Raw genomic sequence first — 23937 nt, 5'->3', positions numbered from 1 at the left:
TGGTCCAGAGACAGAAACAGAAACAGAGTCTTTGTATAGCCAAGTGGCTAGGTCACTCACCTGAGAGGTAAGAGTAGCCCACTCACAGTTGAGCATCCTAACCACAGGCCTAAATGTTATAAAAGGGAGGCTCCCTGCATCCTTGGCTTTACACTGTATGGAACAGATTTTTATGCTCAGATGAAGCCTAGAACTAGAAGCAACTCAGCTCAGTTTTTCTGCATACCTTTTGAGAGTAGAGCAGCAATGTCCTTAGGTGAGAAAGTAAAAACTGCAAACACTTCAAATGCAATCATATTTACTTTAGATTTTCTACACTGTAGTCATCTCATACAAGAGTCTAGTCTTCTACTCCAGCAAGTAGGAAAAACTGTTTAGCGGTCATGAAGAGATAAATTAATCCTTTTTGATGCTCTGAATTGCAGTTTACACCTCCTGTGTGATGCTCCAGCAAACAACCATGCTGCTAATGTGTGTCAGGGTAGCCATATCTGTCATTACAGGGCTTAGCAAAGAACAAAGTTCAGGTGACATTTGTTTTTACATTTTCTGAAATAATTTCCATTAAAGTTTCATAATCCGCATATTCCCTCAGGGATGTTATCATTTCATCTAGCAGTTCTTCCCCTAACATAAAACTTTCAATATGATGCACTGTTCTGTTTATCCTGTGGTCAGTTACACGATCCTGTGGAAAGTTGTATGTTCTGATCTTCTCAGATCTTCCTTTGGTCCCAATCTACCACATAAGAAGAATCAGTTTATCATCTGTTAGTCTATAAGGTGCCACAGGACTCTTTGCTGCTTTTACAGATCCAGACTAACACAGCTCTACCCCTCTGATACTTCATTATCATGGTATTCTTTTTAAACATACTGGTCAAGCATTTGAACATCAGTTGTTTACTTCCTACTGGAAATACACAATATTCATGACAGTGATTTAGTAATAGGACTAACCCACAGACCTGTTTGCTATGGCTAAGAATAAGAAGTTCTTAAATCATATATATTATATATGTATGAAGAACTGTAGTGTTCTTATAGTTACTACAAACCTATATGAAGTGCTAGAGTTGCTATCAATGGATAAGAAATGTTATATGTGATTTAAAAATTAGTATTGTCTCTAGTATTCCTGTTACTTGTACTCAGCAGTTATTTTGTTTCACCTGTCTCATTAGGTCTCTAGATCTTGTATAGCACTATGTATGAAGTATAGCTAGAATACAAATTTTTATACTGAACGAGAATATATGTTTTGTGTATGTCATTTCACAGTTAAAGGTCAAATATTTAATAAATTATCAGGTTAAGAAACGTGTGCTGTATCCTACTGGAAAGCCATAAGTCTTGCCTTTCTAATGGCACATAGTTTCTGATTGTGATGGGTTATCAGACATCAGATCTTTACCCTGTTACTGATCCAGTACTGAATATTGTCCGTCACGTATCTGAGATATTTTTCAGGTATGTTAATTTAAAAAACAAAGTCAGCAGTTTGAAAGCTATTCAGAGACTTAATGTGGGTAGTACTATGTCCTGATAGAACTAGATGAGTAGTCAAAAGTGCAGAATGCATGATCATGCTGCTATTGACATTACATGCATGGTAGCTAAGTTTTTTTTCAATCCCTGTGTACAACAGCTAGCTCAATCTGTAAGATTACTAGCCAGGGTGAAAAATATCTGTGCCACCAAGCCCTACCCAATCCTTATGCACTGCAATTTAATAGAATAAGACAGCAGTTCTCAAATTGTGAGTCGGGACCTCATTTTAATGGGGTTCCCAGGGCAGGCTCAGACTTGTTCGGGCCAAAGCCTGAGCACCACCGCCTGGGACTGAAGCCAAAGCCTAAGGGCTTCAGCCCTGGGTGGGGGGCTCAGGTTACAGGCCCCTGCCTGGGGTTGAAGCCCTTGGGCTTCAGCTTTGCTCCTCCTCTTCCCCCCTACCTGGGATGGTGCGGCTCAGGCTTTGGCTCTGTCACTCGGGGTAGCTGAGCTCAAGCTTCAGTCCCCCCCCTCCTGGTGTCATGTAATAATTTTTGTTGTCAGAAGGGGGTCATGGTGCGATGAAGTTGGAGAACCCCTGGAATAAGACATTTGTGCACTGCATTTAACTATAATATATAGCAATTAACTTTCTTTTTAATCTAATTTTAAAATGTAATTTGCTATCAGCAACCCCATATGCATAGAGCTATTCATTTGCAAAGTAAATCCTACCTGAATCTTTCTGGCATTGTATCTCTTTCTTGTCTCTTCTTCTAGTTTGATGCTGTATAGTTTAGCACGAAGCATTTGCATAGCCTTCTCTTTATTTCTGATTTGAGATCTCTCTTGTTGACATTCAGACACTACACCTGATTACAGCAAAAATATAATCAGATTTAACATTTAATAAGAGTAAGTACAAAAATATTGTTGTGATTGCATCTTTAATGGAAATTATTTTTATTTTAAAAGTAAAAACAAGCTACTACCTTCTTTACCAAGTTAAGGGAAGCAAAAAAATAAAATCCAAAATCTGTAATAGTTAAGCATGCGATTTAATCATGGAGGTCACAGATTCTGTGATTTTAATAGTTCCACGACTTCTTCGGCTTCAGATTCAGTCCCACTCCAGTTTAGACTTCAGTCCCATTGTAACCATACCCTGATTTTCACCTTTTTGTGCTATGACAGTTCTGTCAATTTTGCTTAATTTTTCTATAACAAAATTGTATCCATAGTAAAACTTTAGTCTGAGATTCAGATAAGGGTTGAATTGCGCAGGTCATTTACCACATACACAAGATGTTTACATTTATAATTGAATATGATATGCTATTCTGTGGAAGAAGAGATGAGTCATGTAATCTGATTCACTGGTGTGGAAGATAATCTTAACAACTATGTTTTGCATGATATTGATTAAAGAAATTTTGAAATTAGGAAGGCCAGGGAAGAAGAGGCTGCAGTAATCAGTGTGGGAGACTAAGGGTGTGGATAATTATAGTACACAAAATGTACGCTAAACTCTTCCACCATAAAAAGACACGGTCCCCACCCCAAAAGCTTACAGTCTAAGCTGGACAAGGAGCAAGAGGTGTGAGTAATGAATACCGGGAAGAGAAACAACATGCTGGGAATACAGGAGTTACAAAATAATTGCATATAATTTCTTGGATTTGTTTATATATCTATATATATCTTGCTGGCTCTGATAAGATTGTGTTTTTACTACTGATTGTTTATAATGTATAGTTTAAAAACTATACTTTTTTTTTTTCTGTAGCCACCAGGGAGTGTGAATGGAGCTGATATGATAGGAATAATGGAAGTGGGAGAACAGGAACATAAAAGGAGGGGGTATGATGGAGACAGGCACAAGAGGAAAGAAGAAATGAAATGTCATAGGAAAAGGTCAAGAGATGGCATAGCATGTAGATCAGGTAACAGTTCATTAGCTCATATAGCAACAAATGTAATTGGTTGCTGAAGTCCAACATCTTGAAGTGTCATCTAACGTTAAGAAAATGGTGATTGTAAAGATGTGCTGCTGCTGTTCTAGTTCCCAAGGGAACTGGGATATTTAATGCTCTGCGGGGACTTGGCTTCCTAAGTGGGTGTTCCAAGGTTCAGTAGAGGATGAAGGGAGGCTCTAGAAGATCTAAAGTATTTAGTAACCAGAACATAGTAATAGTTGTCATCTTCTGTAAAATAAGTGGTAATATTCTGGATATGTTGGGAGGAGGAACAGTAAGAGGTGACTGATGTTGCAAGACTGCTGGCAACGGGAGAATAGAGGGAGCTCAAATAAAAGAGGATGCCAACATAATGAGAGAAGAATGGAACCTTTGAAAGAGATATCTGAGAGGTCTGAGGAGAATCTGGACCTGTCACGGCTATAAGAACCAAGGGAAAACAAGGTGTTGAACACTGGAGTGATCAGCAATACTGAGGCTGCAAAAAGATCAAAGAGGAGAAGATAACAGAGATTCTGGAATTTGACTGATGATAAGTTGGCGATGTTGGTGAGAGCAGTTTTGGTGGAGGTGAAGAGTGGAAGCTAAATAAGAAGGGTCCAAAAGGAAGCTGGATGAGGGGAAGTCAAGGCAGCTGTTGTAGATGGCACACTGAAAAAACTCAGAGGTGAGTATAAAGAAGACTGCATGGCATTTAGAAATGGGTGGCATTTAAGGTTTTTTTTTTTTTTTTTTTTTTTTTTTTTTTTTGAGGATGAAGATACGAGAACACACCTATATGCTATGAGGAAGGAGCCAGAAGACAGATGAAAGTCAATAGCTGAGAATGGAATGAAGGAGGCAGGTGGAGGAGTTGCAGTTACCTGCATTAAGGTAGCACCAACACACTTCAATTAGGAGCGGGTCCCCACAGCAGTAAGTACAGTGTTAAATGGAGAAAGACAATGCCCGCTTCAAAGAGCTAACATCATAATGTTAAGTAGAAAAGGAAATACCCTATTCTCCAGATGCTGAGGGGGGAAGGGGTGAACCACCAAACACAATTGTTCAGTGAGTCTCAAGCTCTGAAGATCTGTCTTTTACTGCCTCTCATCCTTTTTTCAGCTGCTAAATTGCATTAAAAAAACCTAAAAATATAAATCTTCCATATAATCAACTGCTGCAGTTGTCTCAAGGACATTATTGTGAATAAAAAGGGAGATGGTTTAATGAACTGGATAGTAAAAGGAAGTGGTCCTCAAAACTGTGAATGGGGAAAGAAGTGGACGACAAGATACTTTATATTAATGAGCTATGAAAACATTTGTGAATGGAACTCTAGTGTCTTCAAGATTTCAGAATAAGCTAGAGTTGTATCAAAAGCAACAGAAATTGATTTGTGTGATAAAATCATCATTGCTAACTAAGAAGAGGTAAAACTCCAAGTATAGAGTACCGTACTTCCACACTCAAGTACTTCCACTCTCAAGCAAATCATTGTCCTAATAGTCTGACCTGCTTTTAAGCACTACTTCTTTTTGTGTGCGAAATTTAATAAACATGGAAAGTGATAAACTGTAATCAAGAGGACTGTAGGCTACTCCCCCGAAAACAGACATGTATCCCAATACACCTCAATCTTCAGTTCCAACACTCTAATAATTTAGTACTGGAACATGAAGCAGAAGCCACCAGGTGTGCCAAGAGGGATAGTAGTTTTGTGCTGTGGGGAAATGTCCACAGAGATCTAAATTTGGATGTAGTTTTATAAAGTTTGCAGAAATGAATGGTTATTTCATTAACCCTTCCCAAAACCCTAATCCCATAAGGATTTTCCAATATTAAATTACATGATTTTTTTGTCTCCCAGTACCGAAAATTGTTCTTACAAAGAGATTGAAGAAGTAGGAGGAGAACATGGGTAGAATTATTTAGCTTTTTGACCTTTCAACCTGATAAGATATCTGAATTTCAGTTATGACAATAGTTTCACATTGTAGATCCTTTATTAGGAGTAACTTTTAGGTACCTGTTGGAATATGAACTATCCGTACAGCACTGTCAGTTGTATTTACATGCTGGCCCCCAGCTCCACTGGCTCGCTTAGTTTCAATTTGTAAATCTTTAGGATTAATTATCAGATTGATCTGTGATAGAGAAGATAAAAAAGAAAAAAAAAAACACACACACATCTTTGTTTTTCCTTTCTAGACAAATGATAGTTATTTTTAATATAAACACTCGGATATATTTTAAACAGTATATTTCAGTAGGAGATCAAAACCATTTCAAGTTGATGCAAAAACAAAACAGTTACAGAAAGCACAATAAAGTCCTGGTGATCAGATTGCAGTGCAAGCTCTTGTGAAGCAAAGATCAATACAAAGTTTTAATTCTTAGCAAGTTCAGGGTTGTTAGCTCAGCAAACCCCTGATGAGGACAAAATTCTCAGCAAATCATTTTAGAAGGAAAATATGGAATTTATAGAGAATGCATAGGTAAATGAAATCTCTAAGTTCCACATTTTTTTGTTCAAGTTTTTTTGTCACTGTGTCAGGGATACAAATCCACCTTTGACATACTCTGGTGAAGTCCACTAGGAAGAGCTGATATTTGGATGAGGGATTCCTGAGACATTTCTTCCCTCCTCTTCCCCAACCAATTTGTATTCCCACTTCCCATGTACTAAAGCATTCTTCTGGAATTATAATAGACTTTGGTTCAAAAATGTTGTTTTAGAATGGAACATATTTCATGCTTAGCAAACACTTAGTGTATATAAAATATAGAAGTTAAAGAGATCTTACTTCATACAAAGTAATTCTCCACAAGCTATGTAAGAGAAAATCCTATTGAAGTCACAACAGTTTGTTGGAGGAAAAATTTTGTGAGGCAGGAATGTGAAGAAATCCACAAACACACACACTTGTGTGTGCCCCTGCTCTCTAGCCTCTCTGGACATAAATATGACAATTAGACACAACATGACTTTGGGTTTTGGAATAACCCCATAAAAATCAGGGAGAGGTCAAAAGAGTCAAAAGGGAAAAATTTTACATGTCTTCAAGATGGCAGGTAATGTGGGTTGTTAATGGGACAATTAGTTATATTTAAATACATCTTACCTCCATGGGTTGGGGTAATAGTGCAATAGTCATTGTACTAGTGTGAATACGGCCTTGCTTTTCTGTCTTTGGCACTCGCTGAACACGATGCACTCCTCCTTCAAACTTCATATGCTTGTATACTTCAAGACCTGCTATACTGGCAGCTGCATGTCTCAGGCCACCTTAAAGACAAAGAGAAAACTGTCTTACTATAACTATCTTATTATCATTTGAAACATTTTATTTAGATGATACTGACATTTGTTGTTGGGAAAAAGTTAGGAATAATTTGTCAAGTGACTCATGTGTAGTCTGAATCAGGCTTTACTTAATTATGAAGTACCTCCTCACCAGCCAACCTGTGTTCCATTCCTCAACATTCTGCAGCACTCTTGCTTTCTATATGTTGTCTCATGTAGCTTTTGGTGTTGGGCAAAATCAAGATGGCTGATTATACAATGAAGAGGCAGGCAGTATCCCTTCTTGGCTGAGTTTTCTACTAGGAAATTCCCATAGGAATTAATCTTCTAATTTTTTAAAAAAACGAAGCAGTTAACAAGGAAAAATGTTTTAACTAATATCTTCAGTCAGGTTTATACCCAATGATGAAAAAAAAAAAAGTCCAAGAACAAAAATTCCCTGCAGGTTGTTTGTTAAAGGAAGGCATGTCAAATGCATTCTGTGGAGGAAGCCAAATGCCATTTTAAATTATGTTTATGGGCCATGATATAGATTTACAACTACATAGCCCCCTCCATTTATGTCAATGGTAAGTTTACAAAAAGATCATGAGTGGAATATGGTCTCTGTATAGTAACAAACTTACTTATTATTCGTTAGTATCTTGCTATATTCAACATTACTCAATGGAAAAATTTGCTCAACTTTAGGACCATGACTATTTTTGTTTTGTGTCTCCCTTCCACCTTTAGTCCTCTTCCTCTCTTCCCTGTTTTTGTATTTCTCTTCCTGTCTTCTTTCTCTGAATTTCCTTTCCTGCTGAGAGGTAGGAAAAACCCTCAATTCCCAGCCATCCCTTTCCAGTCACTAAAATTATCAGCAATGAAATAGTTAAGGCTGACAAAGTGTCACAACTGGAATTTGGAGTTAACCCCAATGAGATTAATAGGAGCGGGTAGGTTCATATCACTAAAAGCCATTCCTGCATCAGTATACATGTTAGGCTCTCTCTTCAAGGGCTAGATAGAAGCTTTCTAAAATGAAAGCCAAAACAGTGCAGAAATCTGACTATGCAATCTAGGCCACCAAAAATACATTTAGTAGGTAAGATCCACACTGTGGGACTGGTGTTTGACAACTATAATGAAGGGGTTTGCAAATATTGCTGTTCTCTGCAGACACTTAATATTCTACTAACATTTTCTCACAAAAAAGAAATAAGTTTTGATTCCATTAAGTCAGTCTGTAGGAACCCCCCACACCCTCCCCCACAAAAAAATATTGTCTGTATGCCAACCTTACAATTTCCCTCCCTGCTCCCTTACAAAGCCATCTGACCTATCATGGTGATTTTTAAAAATTTTTTGCCCATACTTGCCAATAAATTAGAGTTTTATATAAATTTGTAAATGTATAGCTTTGTTACCTCAATGCATAATTAAACAAACTTATAGCTTAAGTGATTTGTCAGCATGTATCAGTTTATTATGTTAATGCTGTATGTTAAATCCACCACTTAATACTAATAAATACAGCTATCCAAGATACAGTTTGGATATGTCTGTTAAATACGAATGGCTGCCAAAGAAATCTGAAACTTCAACATATGCTCTCCATGCTAACAATTCTTGTGAAATCTTTCAATTGTATAATATGGCCATCATCAGACTGAGTAAAAGATTTATTGCTGTATATTCAAGGATTCTTGCTCAATTACATAGAATTTAGGCTTACCATAATATTAATGCTTAAACATTTATTCTAATTAGAAAGCTAAATAAGTATCTCTTCTACATAGCAAGCTGAAGAGGAAGCTGGTTGATGATCACAGTAAAAATATTTTGAAAGTGCACTATGGTATCAGTGATTATTAAGTTAATTTCTAGTGGATTTTAGTGATTCAGCTTCTTCTCTATCTTTCCCATGTCTTATCCCAAAAGTTTTTATGTTTCCAAAATAGATGTTTGTTAGAACTATACGGGTCAAACATCTTATTTGTTTACCATTTGGTGAACCTACATTCATGTCTTTTGTGAAATGTCTTAGTGAGTTAATCTGCTTTAGTAAACCACTGTATATTTAATTAGAAGCTACCACAGCATGTGGAAATAAAAAAAATAGAATGGACATTAATTAACTTGATTAAGAAACAAAGTACCATCCACACCAAGGCACACCCACAGGAACGCCTTATACCATCTGTACTGTGACTCGGCAAGCAAATTTACTGGCAAACTGGGTATGCTTGACCACAATCATCCGTTTATTTGTGATAGAATTAGTCTACCTGATGGATGTCCTTGAATTATAAATTTTGGCATGTTTAAGAATTAGCACATGGGGAATTTGCTTAATCCAGTTAACAATAACATCTCTAGAAGGAGATTCTGAAATAATAGAAAACTTGAGCTCATGATAGTCAGTAGCAACTAGCAGTCCAAAATGCTCAGCTGACAATGAGAAAAGAACTGAAGAAGACTGTAGCATAGACCAGTTTTACATATTTGAATTTTTCTGCTTTAAAAAAAAATCCTGTTACACAATTTAACTTTACTAGATTGAATAAAAGATACAAATGAATAAATCCGATCTTCATTAAGATGGAGTCACAAGGATTATTTTATGACAGTCAGAAAGTGACCAGTGTAGCTTATGAAGATGGGTTTCATAAAGGAACCAGACCTACATTTTCAGAAGTACAAATGCATGCAACAACTAATTCATGTGTACAAGTAAGGTTTGCCCATTAAAATATGGCCCTATAATTCCCAAATGGTAATATTCATTTCAGTGAAGCGTTCCAAGGAAAGGTCTTGCACACAATTTAAGCCAGGCCTGCACAACTCGTAAAGCAGCGAGGGCCACATTACTCCAAAGAAAACAGCTGAGGGCCAAAACCCCCCGGCCCCGCGGAAACATCCCCCTCCCAGAACTTCCCGGCCCCACAGAAACACCCCGCCTCAGCACCGCCCAGCCCTGCAGAAACAAACCCTCCTTCCCCAGCGCCGCCCCACCAAAACAGCTGTGGGCCAAAAAGGAAGGTTGGGGGTGGGGAGGTGATACTTGATTTTAAACCAACCAGGGGCTCCCAACTGAAGAGGTGGCTGGGAGCCCTCAGGGGCAAATTAAAGGGCCCAGGGCTCCAGCAGCTGGGGGAACCCGGAGCTTTGCAGGGCTGAGGCAGAGATTTAAAGGGCCCAGAGCTCCTGCCGCTGAGGGGAGCCCGAGCCCTTTAAATCCCAGTCCCAGCCCATCCGCTGGAGTCGTGGCTGGGATTCAAAGGGCTCTGGGCTGCCTGCAGCCATGGGGAGCCCTGAGCCCTTTAAATCTCAGCCACCGCCGGGATTCAAAAGGCTCTGGGCTGCCCGTGGTGGCGGGGAATCCTGAGCCCTTTAAATCTCAGCCACGGCCGGGAATCTCTGCGGGCAGCCCAGAGCCCTATGAATCCCGGCCGCGGCTGAGATTTAAAGAGCTCTGGGCTCCCCGCCGGTGCGGGCAGCTCAGAGCCTTTTGAATTTCGGCCGCAGCTGGGATTTTAAGGGCTCTGGGCTCCCCGCGGCTGCGGGCAGCTCAGAGCCCTATGAATCCTGGCCGCAGCTGTGATTTAAAGGGCTCTGGGCTCCCCGTCGCTGCCGGCAGCCCAGAGCCCTTTGATTCCCACCGTGGGCCGCACAGTGAGCCTCCGTGGGCCGCATGTTGTGCAGGCCTGATTTAAACCTTTATCATAAGAGTTATATGGTTAAGTGGAGATCCCCAGGTTTATGTAATGGCTCAACCTTTAAACTTACTGTCCAGGTGAATTTACAATTGAGCATGTGTGTGATATTAAGCATGTGCATTTTTGGTGCAGATTAGTGAGGTTTTATTGTACATTTTTACTGAAACAAAATTTAAATGGATGAGAAAATATTTGGCAGAAGATAACATTTCAGATAAATTCAAGATATTTCATCTTAGTCACTGAACATAATTTTAATTCACAGTGCCCCTTTTTGTCCCAAAGCACCCAGAGCACTGAACAAACATTCAGAATACAACAGAATGATCATATAAAAACAAGAATATTAAATAGCTATATAAAACAACTGTTTCCAAATCATTACAAAACATACTTAATATATAAACATACCAGTATGCAGATATCTTCACCTTGAACATGTAACTTCAATTCATATTGATTTTTCTCAAGCTATGCCAACTACATTGTGTGAAGGTATAGATTTTCATCCTTTCATTCTCACAGTAAAAATTGAGAAAAATCTTGTTTATATATTAAAACAGCTCCACTGATTCTGTTTACTTAAATTTGGAAGTGAAGTGCTTGTAGGCAGGCAACAAAACCCTCATGTAAGTACATTGCTTTTAACTATTCAACTTTTTGATTCAAGTTATTAGAGCATTAATTACTAACCTATTTCACTTGGAAAATATTCCAGTATTTCAAATCTCCAGTTTTTATATGCAGCATATTGTTGATACATATCAAATATCTCTGCAGTGAACAGCATGGCTTCCTGTCCACCAACTCCAGCAGTTACTTCCATGACCAAATCACTGTTGTCTGTTTCTTCTGAAGGAATCAAATGCAATGCTATCTGTAAATACAAAAATTACACACCATTTTACCTGTTTAAGGGCTTGTCTACACTAGCAAGTTTCTGTGCAGTAAAGCAGCTTTTTGTGCTCAAACTGCAGCCGTGTACACTCTGCCAACCACTTTGTATGCAGAAACTCAGTTGCAGCGCTGCAAAAAACAAAACAAACAAAAAACAACAAAAACCCCACACCTCGACAAGAGTCATAAGGCTATTTGCACAGAGGCTCCAGCTCTCTATTGCCAGTGTAGACACTCGATTGCTTTCTGCGCTGTAACTGGCCTCCGGAGCTGTCTCATAATGCCTCATTACTGCTCTGCTCATTGTTTTGAACTTGGCTACCCCGGAGACATGCGCCCTTCCCCTTTCAAAGCATTATTTCTGGCAATGGTTGTGTGCTGTGCTGATCTGCTCTGGGATACAAAGCAAGCCATTAATGTGGAATGCTCGCGCTGTTGAACACAGGGGTAGGTAGCTTGGCACCCTTGAGATCTCTGCAAGGAGGGAGGCGGGGGCTGATGTCAGGGTTTCCCCCTGCCTCAGGACTGGTTGCTTCCTGTCGCTGTTTGAACTTACAAGACAGCATGCTGACACAAGCTCTGTCTCCCCTTCATACACACACACACACTCCCTGTCACATACTCTTCCCCACCACCCCTTCAGTTGAAAAACAGCTGGCAATGCAGTAGGATGCCCCTGGAACAATGGGATTGGGAAACCTGCATCATGTGATGCTGTGCCTGCCCCATGAGGCATTGCAAACCCTTCCCAAAGCACCCTGTGGCCAGTTGCACAGTGGGATAGTTACCACAATACATTACTGTCTTTGCCGTTGCAAGAGCTGCTAATGTGGATGCGCTCCAGCGTCACAAGGAGCACAGCGTGGACACGCAACAGCGGTTTAATTCCAGCGGTTTAATAAAAGTGGTATAATTTGTGGCACAGAAACTTCCCAGTGTAGACATATCCTAAGATTTTCTTCTCCTGACACCTCAATGCATACTTGAAATATTTCACTATGTTCAGATGGTATGAAAATATCACACAAGCCGTCAATTATTTTATTTTGCAGTCTGTTACGGTAGCTCCTTGACATTCTCCAACTGGGCAGTTTTCTTAATGCTCTTTCTTCCCATATAGTGTTTAAGCTCAACCTACTTTTTTTTGTACTATTATTTTCCCCAGGCAACTCCCATTAATACATGAATATATAATACTTACTAGCATTTATCTGTAGACTTCAAGGAAGGTAAGTATCGTTATCCTCATTTTATCGGTAGGAAACTGAGGCATAGGTGAAATAACCTGCCCAAAGTCATACAGCAGGTCAATGGAAGTCCTAGGAATAGAACCCAAATCTCCTGACTTCCAGTCAGTGCCCTTTTTGTTACTACACTACCTCCCAGAAGACTAACTCGAGTCAAGTGTGCATTTGTTGGGAAAAGCCTTTTTTGTGTTTGTCTGTGATGGTGAAAGGCTCCCTTCAAGTTGACCAGCAAAACCTTGCACAGATTTCCATTAGCCAGAAGAGACCTCTGCTTTTGGAGACTACAGAAATCACTGACCAATATCTGGAAATGGAAAGTCTTTTTTAAACTGAGATTTCCTTTTAACTCAATACTAGCTTATCAACTAAGTAGCTCTGTAACTGAAAAGGTTCGGAAATATGTCATGGAGTTGTTCAAGATTTTTGTTTTGTTTTATTTTGTTATTTTTTTTAAATCAGGAAAGATGTGAATTTGTATTGATCACAAATTAAAAATGCACTGATATTAAAACCTGAAAATACATCATTAATAGCCTTTATAAAACAATTTTACATATTGGACCAAGCTCGCTTTAAACACTTCCTTGTAATGTTTTCCACCTATTACTGCTTGCTTGTCCTGAGTAAAGTTTCTCTATATATCTTTGTCTTATCTGTTCTTCCTGTAAATCTATACATTTTTGTATGTTTACCAAAAAAAATAAACATATAAACCAACTGTCATTTTGGTGCTGGATGAGTATGTGGCAAAATTAAATCAATTTTCTTTAACAGATCAGATTTAGGGAAAAAAATAGCTTTTTACCTTGTTATTGTGCACATTCCAAAGGGAATGATTTTGATGAAACTTACTACTATGCAGATGCCTACACAAACTAACAAGTGGGAACTAGTTACATAGTTTAAAAATGTCTTTTGTAAAAGCAATAGCCTACTCTCACAGTGATCCTATGTGTATTTGCCCTTATCAGTTGATAAAGGCCCTGGGCACATATATATAAGCAGTAAAACTAATTAACAGTTTCTCTTGCAGCCAGAGAACAGAGGAAGCCTTATTAGCATTTATAGTTTGAAATTCTTGAGAAGTGCCCACATAGGGCTCTATAAATACAAATAAATGCCTTTCAGGGATGGTCTAGGGATATTTGGTCCATGAAGGGATGGATTACCTCTCAAGCCCTGTATTTCTGTGATTCTATAATATGTCAACTTTGCAGTTCTTTGCTAGAGACATGGGATTGTGTTTTTCTACCAACTGTAAAAAATGAAAAACTAATTTGAATGAAGTTGTATAGTCATAAATGAGGACAGGATTTGGCTACTGCTCATTTAACTTTGAATAGTAGATGGATATATGACGTTACTTTATAAAGGACTATACCTGGCGCTTCAATTCAGTTATCTCTTCCTGACAGGAAACTATTTCCTCTTCTGCAAGCTTCTGCAAATCTTCATTCTCATCTGCAATATTGGAGTGAGTTAATCCTCAATAGCTATGATTTACACAATCTCATTAATCCTCCCTCCACAATAGCTGTATGACAAACCACAATTCTTACTGAATAAAAACATATTTTGACGTCATTAAAAGTTGAAGACTATGATATGTTATTACCTTAGACCTTAGTCCATCCCCACCCCCACATTTGCCATAATATGTGATAGAGATGAATAATTATTTTAATAGTATTTTCTGGTATTGTTTATATGAGATATGGGGTGATCCACCCTATTTAATCTCTCTCTATTCTATCCAGAAAGAAAACTAACTAGGAGTTAATCTTAAAATTCTCTATTTACCTAAGGGTTTGGCTGTATCACAACATTCCCACCTCTACCTCACTGCTCAGCACAGATGACATTTCTTGAATAATACAAGCAATTCTTAAAATAAATTAATCCAGCCCAGACAGACTTTTAAACAGCCCGCCGTTACCACTTCTAGCAATGAAGGGGGACTGTTATATATGTCATGCCCATTCAATCCTTGATTGTTCTTCTGCAATTATCAAAAATGGTGCCAAAGTGGTGGTAGTTTTCGTGAAGCTTACACCAGTACACTGGACACCGAACTAAAAATACTACTTATATATATATCCAGCACACAGGCCAAACCTGTCATTATATTGCAATAACTCTTGGCCACTTCTGCTTTTGACTGGATTCTGAATAGTAACCCAGAAGCTAAAGGTCTTATATACTATTACCAATCATCTCAGAAAAATGTTTTCAAAGCATACAGTTCTAAACAATAGTTTCTTTTCAATGTAAAAACAAACCTTTTTGATGTATAATAGCTGAAAAAAAATTACATTTAATGTTGAAAGCTGAAAACTGTTGTGTACCTATCATTAAAAATTTCACTGGAATAGTGTTTCACTGTAAAATTCCTGACCATGCCTGATTTTAGATAATACCAATATTTGCACACAAGCTTTTTTTAGGACCAGTTGACAGGAAAAAGGCTTTGCCGATACAGCTATATTGGTATAGCTATATCAGCAGAGCTCCGATTGGAGATGCAATTTATAGGGGCATAAGGAGATCTTTGCAGGTATCGTTAAACGACCTCCTAAATGACAAGGACTCTTTTGCTGATATAACTATGTCTACACAGGGTTTTGCCAGTATTGCTGGGCTCATCACATCTATGCCAGGAAAACATTGTTACCTAGTCTTAGGCTCTGTCTACACTGGCAAGTTTCTGCGCAGTAAAGCAGCTTTCTGCGCTGTAACTCCTCAGGTGTACATACTGCCAAGCCACTTAGTGTGCAGAAACTGCACAGATGCAGTGCTTTAAAAAAAAAACAACACCCCAACAAGAGGCATAGAGTTTTCTGCACCAGGGTTACAGCGCTGCGGTGCCAGTGTTGACACCATGGCGATTACAGTGCTGTGATTGGCCTGCGGGAGGTGTTGAACAATTCCTGTTCTCATCTCTCTGGTCATCGGCTTGAACTCTACTGCCCTGCCCTCTGGTGACCAACAACCATCAGCTCTACCCCGTAGATTCCTTTGGAAATTTGAAAGTCCACTTCCTGTTTGCTCGGTGATGTGTGCAGTCATCTCAGTGCATCTTTCCAGGTGGCCACGCCTGCTCCACACACCAAGTGATCACCCGCTTGGAGCAATGCCAAGCTGCTGGACCTCATCAGCATTTGGGGAGAGGAGGCTGTTCAGTCCCAGCTGCGCTCCAGCCGTAGGAATTATGGTATCTACAGACAGATTTCACGAAGCATGACAGAAAAGGGCCATGACCAGGACACATTGCAATGTAGGGTCAAAATGAAGAAGCTGCTGAAAGCCTACCACAAGGTGCAGGAGGCAAACTGCCACTCCAGTGCTGTGCCCACGAGCTGCCAATTCTACAAAGAGCTGGGCGTGATACTGAGCAGCGATCCCACCTCCATCGCGAAGGGCCCTGTGGATACTTTGTTGGCTTGTGTGCCAGTCGAGAGTGTACTGAGCCAGGAGGAGGAAATCTTGGACAAGGATGTGGAGGGGTACCCAGAGGCAGAAGATGACTCGAAGGCCAGAGATGCATGTAGCCAGCAGCTCTTTTCTATCCTGGAGGAGCCTAGGCTATCACAGCTGTCGGAGACTGGCAAAGCACAAACAGGAGAGGAGGCCTCAGGTAAGTGGATCTGATTTTGGGAATTGCTGAAGCGAGCTGTTGGGGGTAAGGGGGTTGCAGAAGGCAAGGCTTGTCTCCCACCGCATGCCTCGTATGAGCGGCAGAACAGGCTGTTGATTGACTCCCTCACTTCACAGGAATCTCCCTCAGAGATCTCCAGGAAACTCTTGTGGAGATACTGGGCAATCCGCTGCCGCAGGTTCTTTGGCAGAGCTGCTTTGTTTCTTCCCCCAGTCACGGTAACCTTCCCGCACCACTGTGCCGTCACAGGGGGGCAGGGAGAGGGGGGCATTGCTGAACACAGGCAAGCTGCATAGAGGCCAGGGTGGAAGCCGCAGGCTTGGAGAAGACCCTCCCTTGATTCCCTGTTCACCCTCAGCAGCGAGATACCTTCCATAATGATCACATCCTGTGGAAAGTGTGGGGATAGGAATGATTATCACCCCCCTCCCCCCCAAAGTGTTGGCTCTCCCCAAGAGTCACATGCCCAATGTACAGAAGGGTCCAGAAAAAGTGATTTACCCTGTCCCTGTGGCCACTCACCATTTTGGGGGTCTTGTGGCTCGTGTGCTTGCCTGGGGTCAGCCAGATAGTGACAGGTGTGTGAGTACTGGCTGTGTTTTAATACAATACTGCTTCTGTAAAATGTTGCATTTAAACTTCACAGAGATGACCTCGGGAGCCCAGCCTCCTTCTTTGTTATCGGTGGCTGAACAGCTGTGCAGAATTAAAAGTGGCCAAGAAAAACTAAGGAGGACTTTCTGTGTGAGATTATTATGTACTCCGCTGCCGAGAAATAGGAATTGAAGAAGTGGCAGGACAGCGAGAAGAGGGACCGAAGGGAGAATGTGGCATACCAGAATAAAGCCATGGAGCAGCTCTTAACGTTATGGAGCGCCAAGCAGACACACTCCAGGCTATACCAGCTCTTCAAACCGAGCAGCTCCCCTGCACCAGCTGTCACAAAACTCTTTCTTATGTGGCCCTCCAGACACCACCATCACACTTTTATCAACCTCCTGGCTCCAGTCTGTACCCGCAGCATTCCACTCCTCCCTCCTCACTGTCCAGCACTGCAGACTCCCACTACCCACTGCACTCAACACCCATCCCCTCTGCAGTTTGGCCCTGCTGAAGTACAGTACCCGCTGCATTGTACTCCAAAGGAGAGGACTGGATATAATCCAAGGACATACATAAATCTTAAACTGTCCCGGGACCCCTCCTCCTCCTGAGACCTTCCCTTCCCCCATCCCCTTCCCTGCTGACATATTTTTTTGTTTGACTCTCTCCTCCGGTTGTTGTCTTTTAATAAAAGAATTGTGTTGGTTTGAAAGCAATCTTTATTCTATAAATTGAAAACAAAAAGAGCTCTGCAAAGTAACATACAACTATGTTAAACCCCCTTATTGCATCATGTGCACCAATCAGCTCCTAGCATTACAAGCACTGCAATCTCACACATAGCAACAAGTATTATTGGCTTTCAGCTTCAAATTGCTTCCTCAAAGCATCCTCGATCTTTATGTTCACGCGCTGTGCCCCTCTAATAGCCCTGACCTCTGGCTGTTCAGACTCACATCCTCCAGGCACTGAGCCTCTGGGGTCCAGCCCTGAGTAAAGCTTTCACCCTTTCCTTCACAAATATTATGGAGCGTACACTATGCGGCTATCAGCATAGGCATATTGTCATTGGCCAGGTCCAGCTTCCCACAGAGGCAGCACCAGTAGGCTTTTAGGGCTAGTCTACACTGGCAATGTTAAAGTGCTGCCACAACACTGCTTTTAACGTGGATTGTGTAGTCGAAGCAGAGCGCTAGGAGACAGCTCTCCCAGTGTTCTAAAAAAACCCACCTCCACGAGGGGCGTAGCTACTGGCACTGGGCGGGTGCACCGTCTACACTGGCGCTTTATAGTGCTGAAACTTGCTGAGCTCAGGGGGGGTGTTTTTTCACACCCCTCAGTGAGAAAGTTGCAGTGCTGTTAAATGCCAGTGTAGATAAGCCCTTAAACAGCACACTCAACAGTCATTCTGCACTTGCTTGGCCTGTTGTTGAATCGCTCCTTGCTGCTGTCAAGTTGCTCTGTGTATGGCTTCATAAGCCACGGCATTAAGGGATAAGTGGGGTCTCCCAGGATCACAATAGGCATTTCGACTTCCCTATGGTGATCTTCTGGTCCAGAAAGAAAGTCCCTGCTTGCGGCTTCTTGAACAGGCCAGTGTTCTGAAAGATGCGTGCGTCATGCACATTTCTGGACCAGCCTGCATTAATGTCTGTGAAACACCCACGGTGGTCTAAAAGCGCCTGGAGAACCATTGAGAAATACCCCATGTGATTAACGTACTTGGTGGCTAGGTGGTCTGGTGACAGAATTGGAATATGCATGCCATCGATGGCCCCTCCGCAGTTAGGGAAGCCCATTTGTGCAAAGCCATCCACAATGTCACACACGTTGTCCAGAGTCACGGTCTTTCGGACTAGGATGCAATTAATGGTGCTGTACACTTCCATCAGCATGAGTCCAACGGTTGACTTTCCCATTCCGAACTGGTTAATGATCAATTGGTAGCAGTCTGGAGTAGCCAACTTCCACAGTGCAATTGTCACACGCTTTTCCAACGACAAGGCAGCTTTCATTCTTGTGTCCTTGTGCCACATGGCTGGGGAAAGCTCATTACACAGTCCCATGAATGTGGCTTTCCTCATCTGAAAGTTCTGCAGCCACTGCTCGTCATCCCAGACGTGCATGACGATGTGATCCCACCACTTGATGCTTGTTTCCCGAGCCCAAAAATGGCATTCAGCTGTGGTCAGCACCTCTATAAATGCCACAAGCAATCTCATGTTGTATCTTCTACACATGGCAAGAACAATGTTGCACTCCATCTGCCTTTGTAGTTTAAGGAATAACTCCACTGCCACTTGTGATGTGTTAGTCAGAGCGAGCAGCATACTGGTCAACAGTTCAGGATCCATTTCTGCAGCCTGAAGAGGCAGGGTGCACAGTACACAAACCATTGAAAGATGGTGCCAAAGGCAGACAGAAGCTAAGGGATTTCTGGGATGCGAAGCAACGTATCACGGGTCATTGGGACAGTACCCAGGATGCCCCACAATCCCTTCCACCTTCCCACAAGTCCTTGCGGCAGAAGAGAAAGAGGTGCTCTGTGGGATAGCTACCCAGAATGCACTGCTGTGAATACTGCTGCAAGTGCCCAAGTGTGAACATACTATTGCACAGGCAGCTGACAGTGTGAACACACAACAGCGGTTTCCCTTCAGTGCTCTCTGAGCGGTGCTGTAACTGCCGCTGCTGTAACTTTGCCAGCGTAGACATGCCCTTAGGCTACCAAATACAGTTTCACATACAACAAAACACCACATCCAAAACAATCTATTAAGAGAACACTCTGACTCCACTGAAAGGAGAAGGCTCTTTGTGTACAGCCTACTCTAAAAATGAAGGTGTGACTGGAGTGCAGGTAGGCATATCCACACTAGCTTTAATCCAGCTAGCATAGATAACAATAGTAGTGACGACATGGCAGTAAGGACTTCAGTGCAGGTTAGCTCAATTAGGTACACAGGGTCCTTGGTGGGCTTGTGCTCAGGTGACTAGCCTGCACTGAAGTCCATGCCACCACATCTTCATTACTGTTCTTATCCATGCTAGGTAGATTAGTGTGGGTATGCCTACCTGGGCTACAATTACACCTGTGTAGATATACCCTCAAGCGTCTGCTGCTTGAACACAGGGAGGGATAAAGGAAACAGTATCAGCATGGATTAAGCAGGTGTGCATTAAACAAACACATACCCCTTCCCTCCCCAGTTCAGTTAGTAGATAGATATAGAGCATCTCTTTCAATGAGTCTGCTCTCTAAACTGCATTGCTTCGGCTGCACTGCTACTCTTTGCTGAGAGCCTTTCACTCCCCTGCTACTTCTGTTGGCTTCCGAGTTTCAGTCTGAATTAAACTTTGGACACAAGAAGCCTAGAGTAACATACAAAAGATGCTCTTTTATATTGCCAGCCTCAGGAAAATAAAAATATCCTCCGAGGGAACACTGGTAAAGAGTGCAAAAAAGTGGTGTTTGCCTTTTTGCTAGATGTGCTAATGCAGGTTAGAAGCATAAATTGTCATGTACACTCAAAAGACCAGATGATGCTCTAAACAAGGATGGATGGACTCAAAACTGATTTGCAATAAATGCTTTTTTAAATTGTGATTAAGAAAGTAGCTGTATCTTTTTTTCTTCCTCTATCTAGAAGGGAAATGCTGTGCACTGTTCAGTTACTGGTGCTTCATTATTTCCCACACATGTTCAATTCTAAATTGACCTGCTAGTATGTTTAAAGGATGGATCATTAAATAAAGCTGGTGATCTGCATTTACAGAAAGGCTCTCAATGCCACGTAAGCCTCATGTTAAAGGCTTAAATAGTGTGTAAAACCTTGATCCAACCCTCTTCACTAAACTGAATATTACCCATTATATGTAGCATACTAGCCATGTTAGTCCCAGGATATGAGAGACAAGGTAGGTAATGTAAGAGGTGAAAACATTATCTAAAAGTTGTATCTATTACCCATTGTGAATTATAGGGCCATATCATAGTAGGCAAAAAAGGGTGACGTTTTGAATTACGATAGCATAGTCAAGTTATTTTAGCACAACCAAAAGCCCCATTAGGCCTTACTGTCACTAGGAAAGAAGGTATGCTTTTAACTAATTAATTTAACGTGTTAAAACCCTGATGTAGTCAACGTTATTTTTAGTTTTAACATGTAGTCAAGTCATGTAGTCAAGTAAACTGTAGGCTCTCCACTACGGTTTATCTCAAACAGCTAATATGTTAAAGTACAACTGCTTGTCTACACTAGGATTTTAAAGTTAAAATACACATTTTTCCTACTGACAATGAGGTGTAAGGCTATATCTTCACTGCCAAAAAAGGTGGGTACCATTTTGCAGTGAAATAACTAATACAACCAAAATAATCTGAGAACAACCACCAAAAAAAAAAAAAAAAATCTAGGGGCCTGAGCTACACTAAAACTTATTTCTACATAGTTACAGAGCTCAGGGCTGTAAGAAATCCACACACCTCGGCGCTGTAGTTACGCTAACCTAATCCCCAGTCTAGACACAGCTAGGTTGATGGAAGAATACTTGTGTTAATCTAGCTATTGTTGCTTGGGAAGGAAGTGTTTCTGCAGCAAGTGAAAAACCTATTCCATCACTGTAGGCTTCATCTACACACTATGATGTTATGCTGGGATAGCTATTCCACCAAAACTATGCCACTATCATCCCCATAGCGTAGACATAGTCTATGATTAAAAAGTCAAATGACGGCCAGGTGGAGGTGGCTGAATTATTTCTATTTAAATCTTTTCATTTGTAATTGTTCAATGAAGAGCCTATACAAGCAAATTTTAGCCCATCAACTATTTGAAAACTGACAGTTATGATCTTTCATAGTCTGGGGAAAATATAGCATGTTAGAAAATATTCATTTTGGGCCTGCACACACCAGGATAAGGTAAATGTTTTGCTAGCACATTTTAACACAATACTGTCAACATGCAAACATTAAAAAATCATGAGTCAGGCCCCTCAAAAATACGAGCTTTTCTAAAAGTAATTTTATTATTTGCTTTCTTCTTATGGAGCCTTTAGGGTTCACATTTAAATTTTTTCTCTGCATCCCTGAAGGCTAGAAACTTTTTTCAAAAATGAAAGCTGTGATTCTGACTTAAATAAAAACAATTGCAGAAACTATGGCACAGATCCCCAAGGGGATTTAAATACTAGACAGGACCGTCAGGAACACAAGCCCAATGAACACTCATTGCTACTGAGAAATTATTTCAGATTAAGGTAAAGTGTGAATTTAAAGTGGAACAGCTATTGCTGATTAATACCTTCTGTGCACGCTCTTATTCTGCAACATGAGTTCCTTAGTCTGATTCGGATTAAGCTAAAATGCAATAAAGCACTCTTAATTCCGGAGTTAATCAGGAATTAACTCCCCGTGTAGACAAACTCCGGAGTTAGCAGCCACACGCGCGCGCACACAGAACCTGGAATTCGCGTATCCGGGCGGGCGGGCTCCAGCAGAGCAGGTGGGCGGGGCCAGAGCCAGGGGGCGGGGCCATGCGCGCTCGGCCGTTAGTTGGGGGGGGGTCTCTCACCTGCTCGTGCCAGTTCTTGCGTGTCCCGTAACTCCTGCTCCTTTGCCCACAGCCGCTGTATCCGCGCTCGCAGCTCGGGGCCGCCCCGAACCCCCGCCTGCTCCTCTAGGAAGCGGCGCAGCGCGGGGGCGGCGAACAGCGTCTCCAGGCCGGGCCAGGAGCTCAGCGGGCGCCGCGGCTGCTGCGCGGCACGTCCCCCGCACACAGCGGCCCCGGCGGCGGCCCCGCGGCAGCTCCTGGCGGGGGGCGGGGCCGCGCGCAGCCCTTGCGCTGCGCGGACAGTCCGCGCGAGCAGCCGCATGCCCCAGGCGAAGGACCCGCTGCGGAAAAGACCGAAGCCACTCGGGTTTTTCTCCAGCCGGAAACGCTCGGGTGGCACCCCTTCCATACCGGAAATTGCCGAAGCCGCTCGGCTCCCCGCAAACTTCGGAAATAGCCGACGAGGTTCGGGTTGATCGTAGCAGGGATCGGATTGGACGGCCAGGAGGAGGGGGCGGAGCGGAGACAGTCCCAGGCCCGACAGTGTTGGGGGGGCGTGTCTTAGCCGCTGGTTCCTCGCTCGCTCCTGGAAGCAGCAGCTGGATCCTTCGCCATAGACTGGGAAACACCGAGGGAAGGTGCGAGACAGGCACCCGTGATCATCACCTGTCGTCCTCGCAGCTCTTGCTCCCTTCCTAGCTAAACATCCCTACAGCCCCCGCCCCCTCCTAGCTATACATCCCTACAGCCCCTAAACATCCCTAAGCCCCTGTGCTAGTCTGCATCCCTACAGCCCCTATACATCCCTGCACCCCCTACACATCCCTACAGCCCCTGTGCCGTTCCTAGCTATACATGCCTACAGCCCAACAGTCCCTGCTCTCCTCCTAGCTATACATCCCTACAGCCCCTGTACTATTCCTAGCTACACATCCCTACAACGCCTATATATCCGTACAGCTCCCGTGTGCTTCTTAGCTAAATATCCCTACAGCTGCTGTACATCCCTTCAGCCTCTGTGCCTTCCGAGCTGTACATCCCTACAGCCTCTATACATCCCTACAGCCCATGCATCGCTCCTAGCTATTCATCCCTACAACTCCTATACAACCTACAGCCCCTTCGCCCCTCCTAGCTGTATGTCCCTACAGCCTCTGCGTCCCACCTAGCTATTCATCCCTAAAGCCCCTATACATCCCTACAGCCCCAGCGCCCTTCCTAGCTATTCATCCCTACAGCATCTGTGCAGTTCCTAGGTAAACATCCCTACATCCCCATACATCCCTACAACCCCCGCTCCCCTCCTAGATATACATACCTACAGACCCTATACATCCCTACTGCCCCTGTGCTGTTCCTACCTTTACATCCCTACAGCCCCTGCACCGCTCCTAGCTATTCATCCCTACAGCATCTGTACAGTTCCTAGGTAAACATCCCTACAGCCCCTATACATCCTTACAACCCCTGCACTGCTCCTAGCTATACATTGCTACAGCCCTTATACATCCCTAGGTCCCCTGTGCGTT

General features: G+C 42.2%; 1 protein-coding gene across 4 annotated transcripts; it reads right to left on the bottom strand.

The window, feature by feature from the left end:
• Positions 1–281: 281 nt before the first annotated feature.
• On the bottom strand, positions 282–22953 carry MTRF1L (mitochondrial translation release factor 1 like). Of its 4 annotated transcripts, XR_007773900.1 has the most exons (8): positions 22430–22953; positions 13977–14056; positions 11145–11328; positions 6572–6735; positions 5476–5593; positions 2227–2363; positions 1954–2089; positions 646–739 (listed from the first exon to the last, which is right to left on the bottom strand). XR_007773900.1 is itself a non-coding variant. In XM_050949766.1 (7 exons), exons 1-7 carry the CDS (start codon positions 22815–22817, stop codon positions 524–526), a joined length of 1287 nt encoding a protein of 428 aa, XP_050805723.1. In that variant the 5' UTR covers positions 22818–22934; the 3' UTR covers positions 282–523. The 4 variants fall into 4 exon arrangements, 3 of the variants coding, with proteins under 3 accessions (XP_050805723.1, XP_050805725.1, XP_050805724.1); XM_050949766.1 differs by lacking the exon at positions 1954–2089 and having other exon boundaries at positions 282–739; positions 22430–22934; XM_050949768.1 differs by lacking the exons at positions 1954–2089; positions 13977–14056 and having other exon boundaries at positions 282–739; positions 22430–22533.
• Between the last annotated feature and the right edge of the window lie 984 nt (positions 22954–23937).

Source organism: Gopherus flavomarginatus, chromosome 4 (assembly GCF_025201925.1).
Source record: "Gopherus flavomarginatus isolate rGopFla2 chromosome 4, rGopFla2.mat.asm, whole genome shotgun sequence".
Classification (NCBI taxonomy): domain Eukaryota; kingdom Metazoa; phylum Chordata; order Testudines; family Testudinidae; genus Gopherus; species Gopherus flavomarginatus.
Note: the sequence above shows the minus strand (reverse complement) of the source record. Positions and strands in the feature narration are given on the sequence as shown.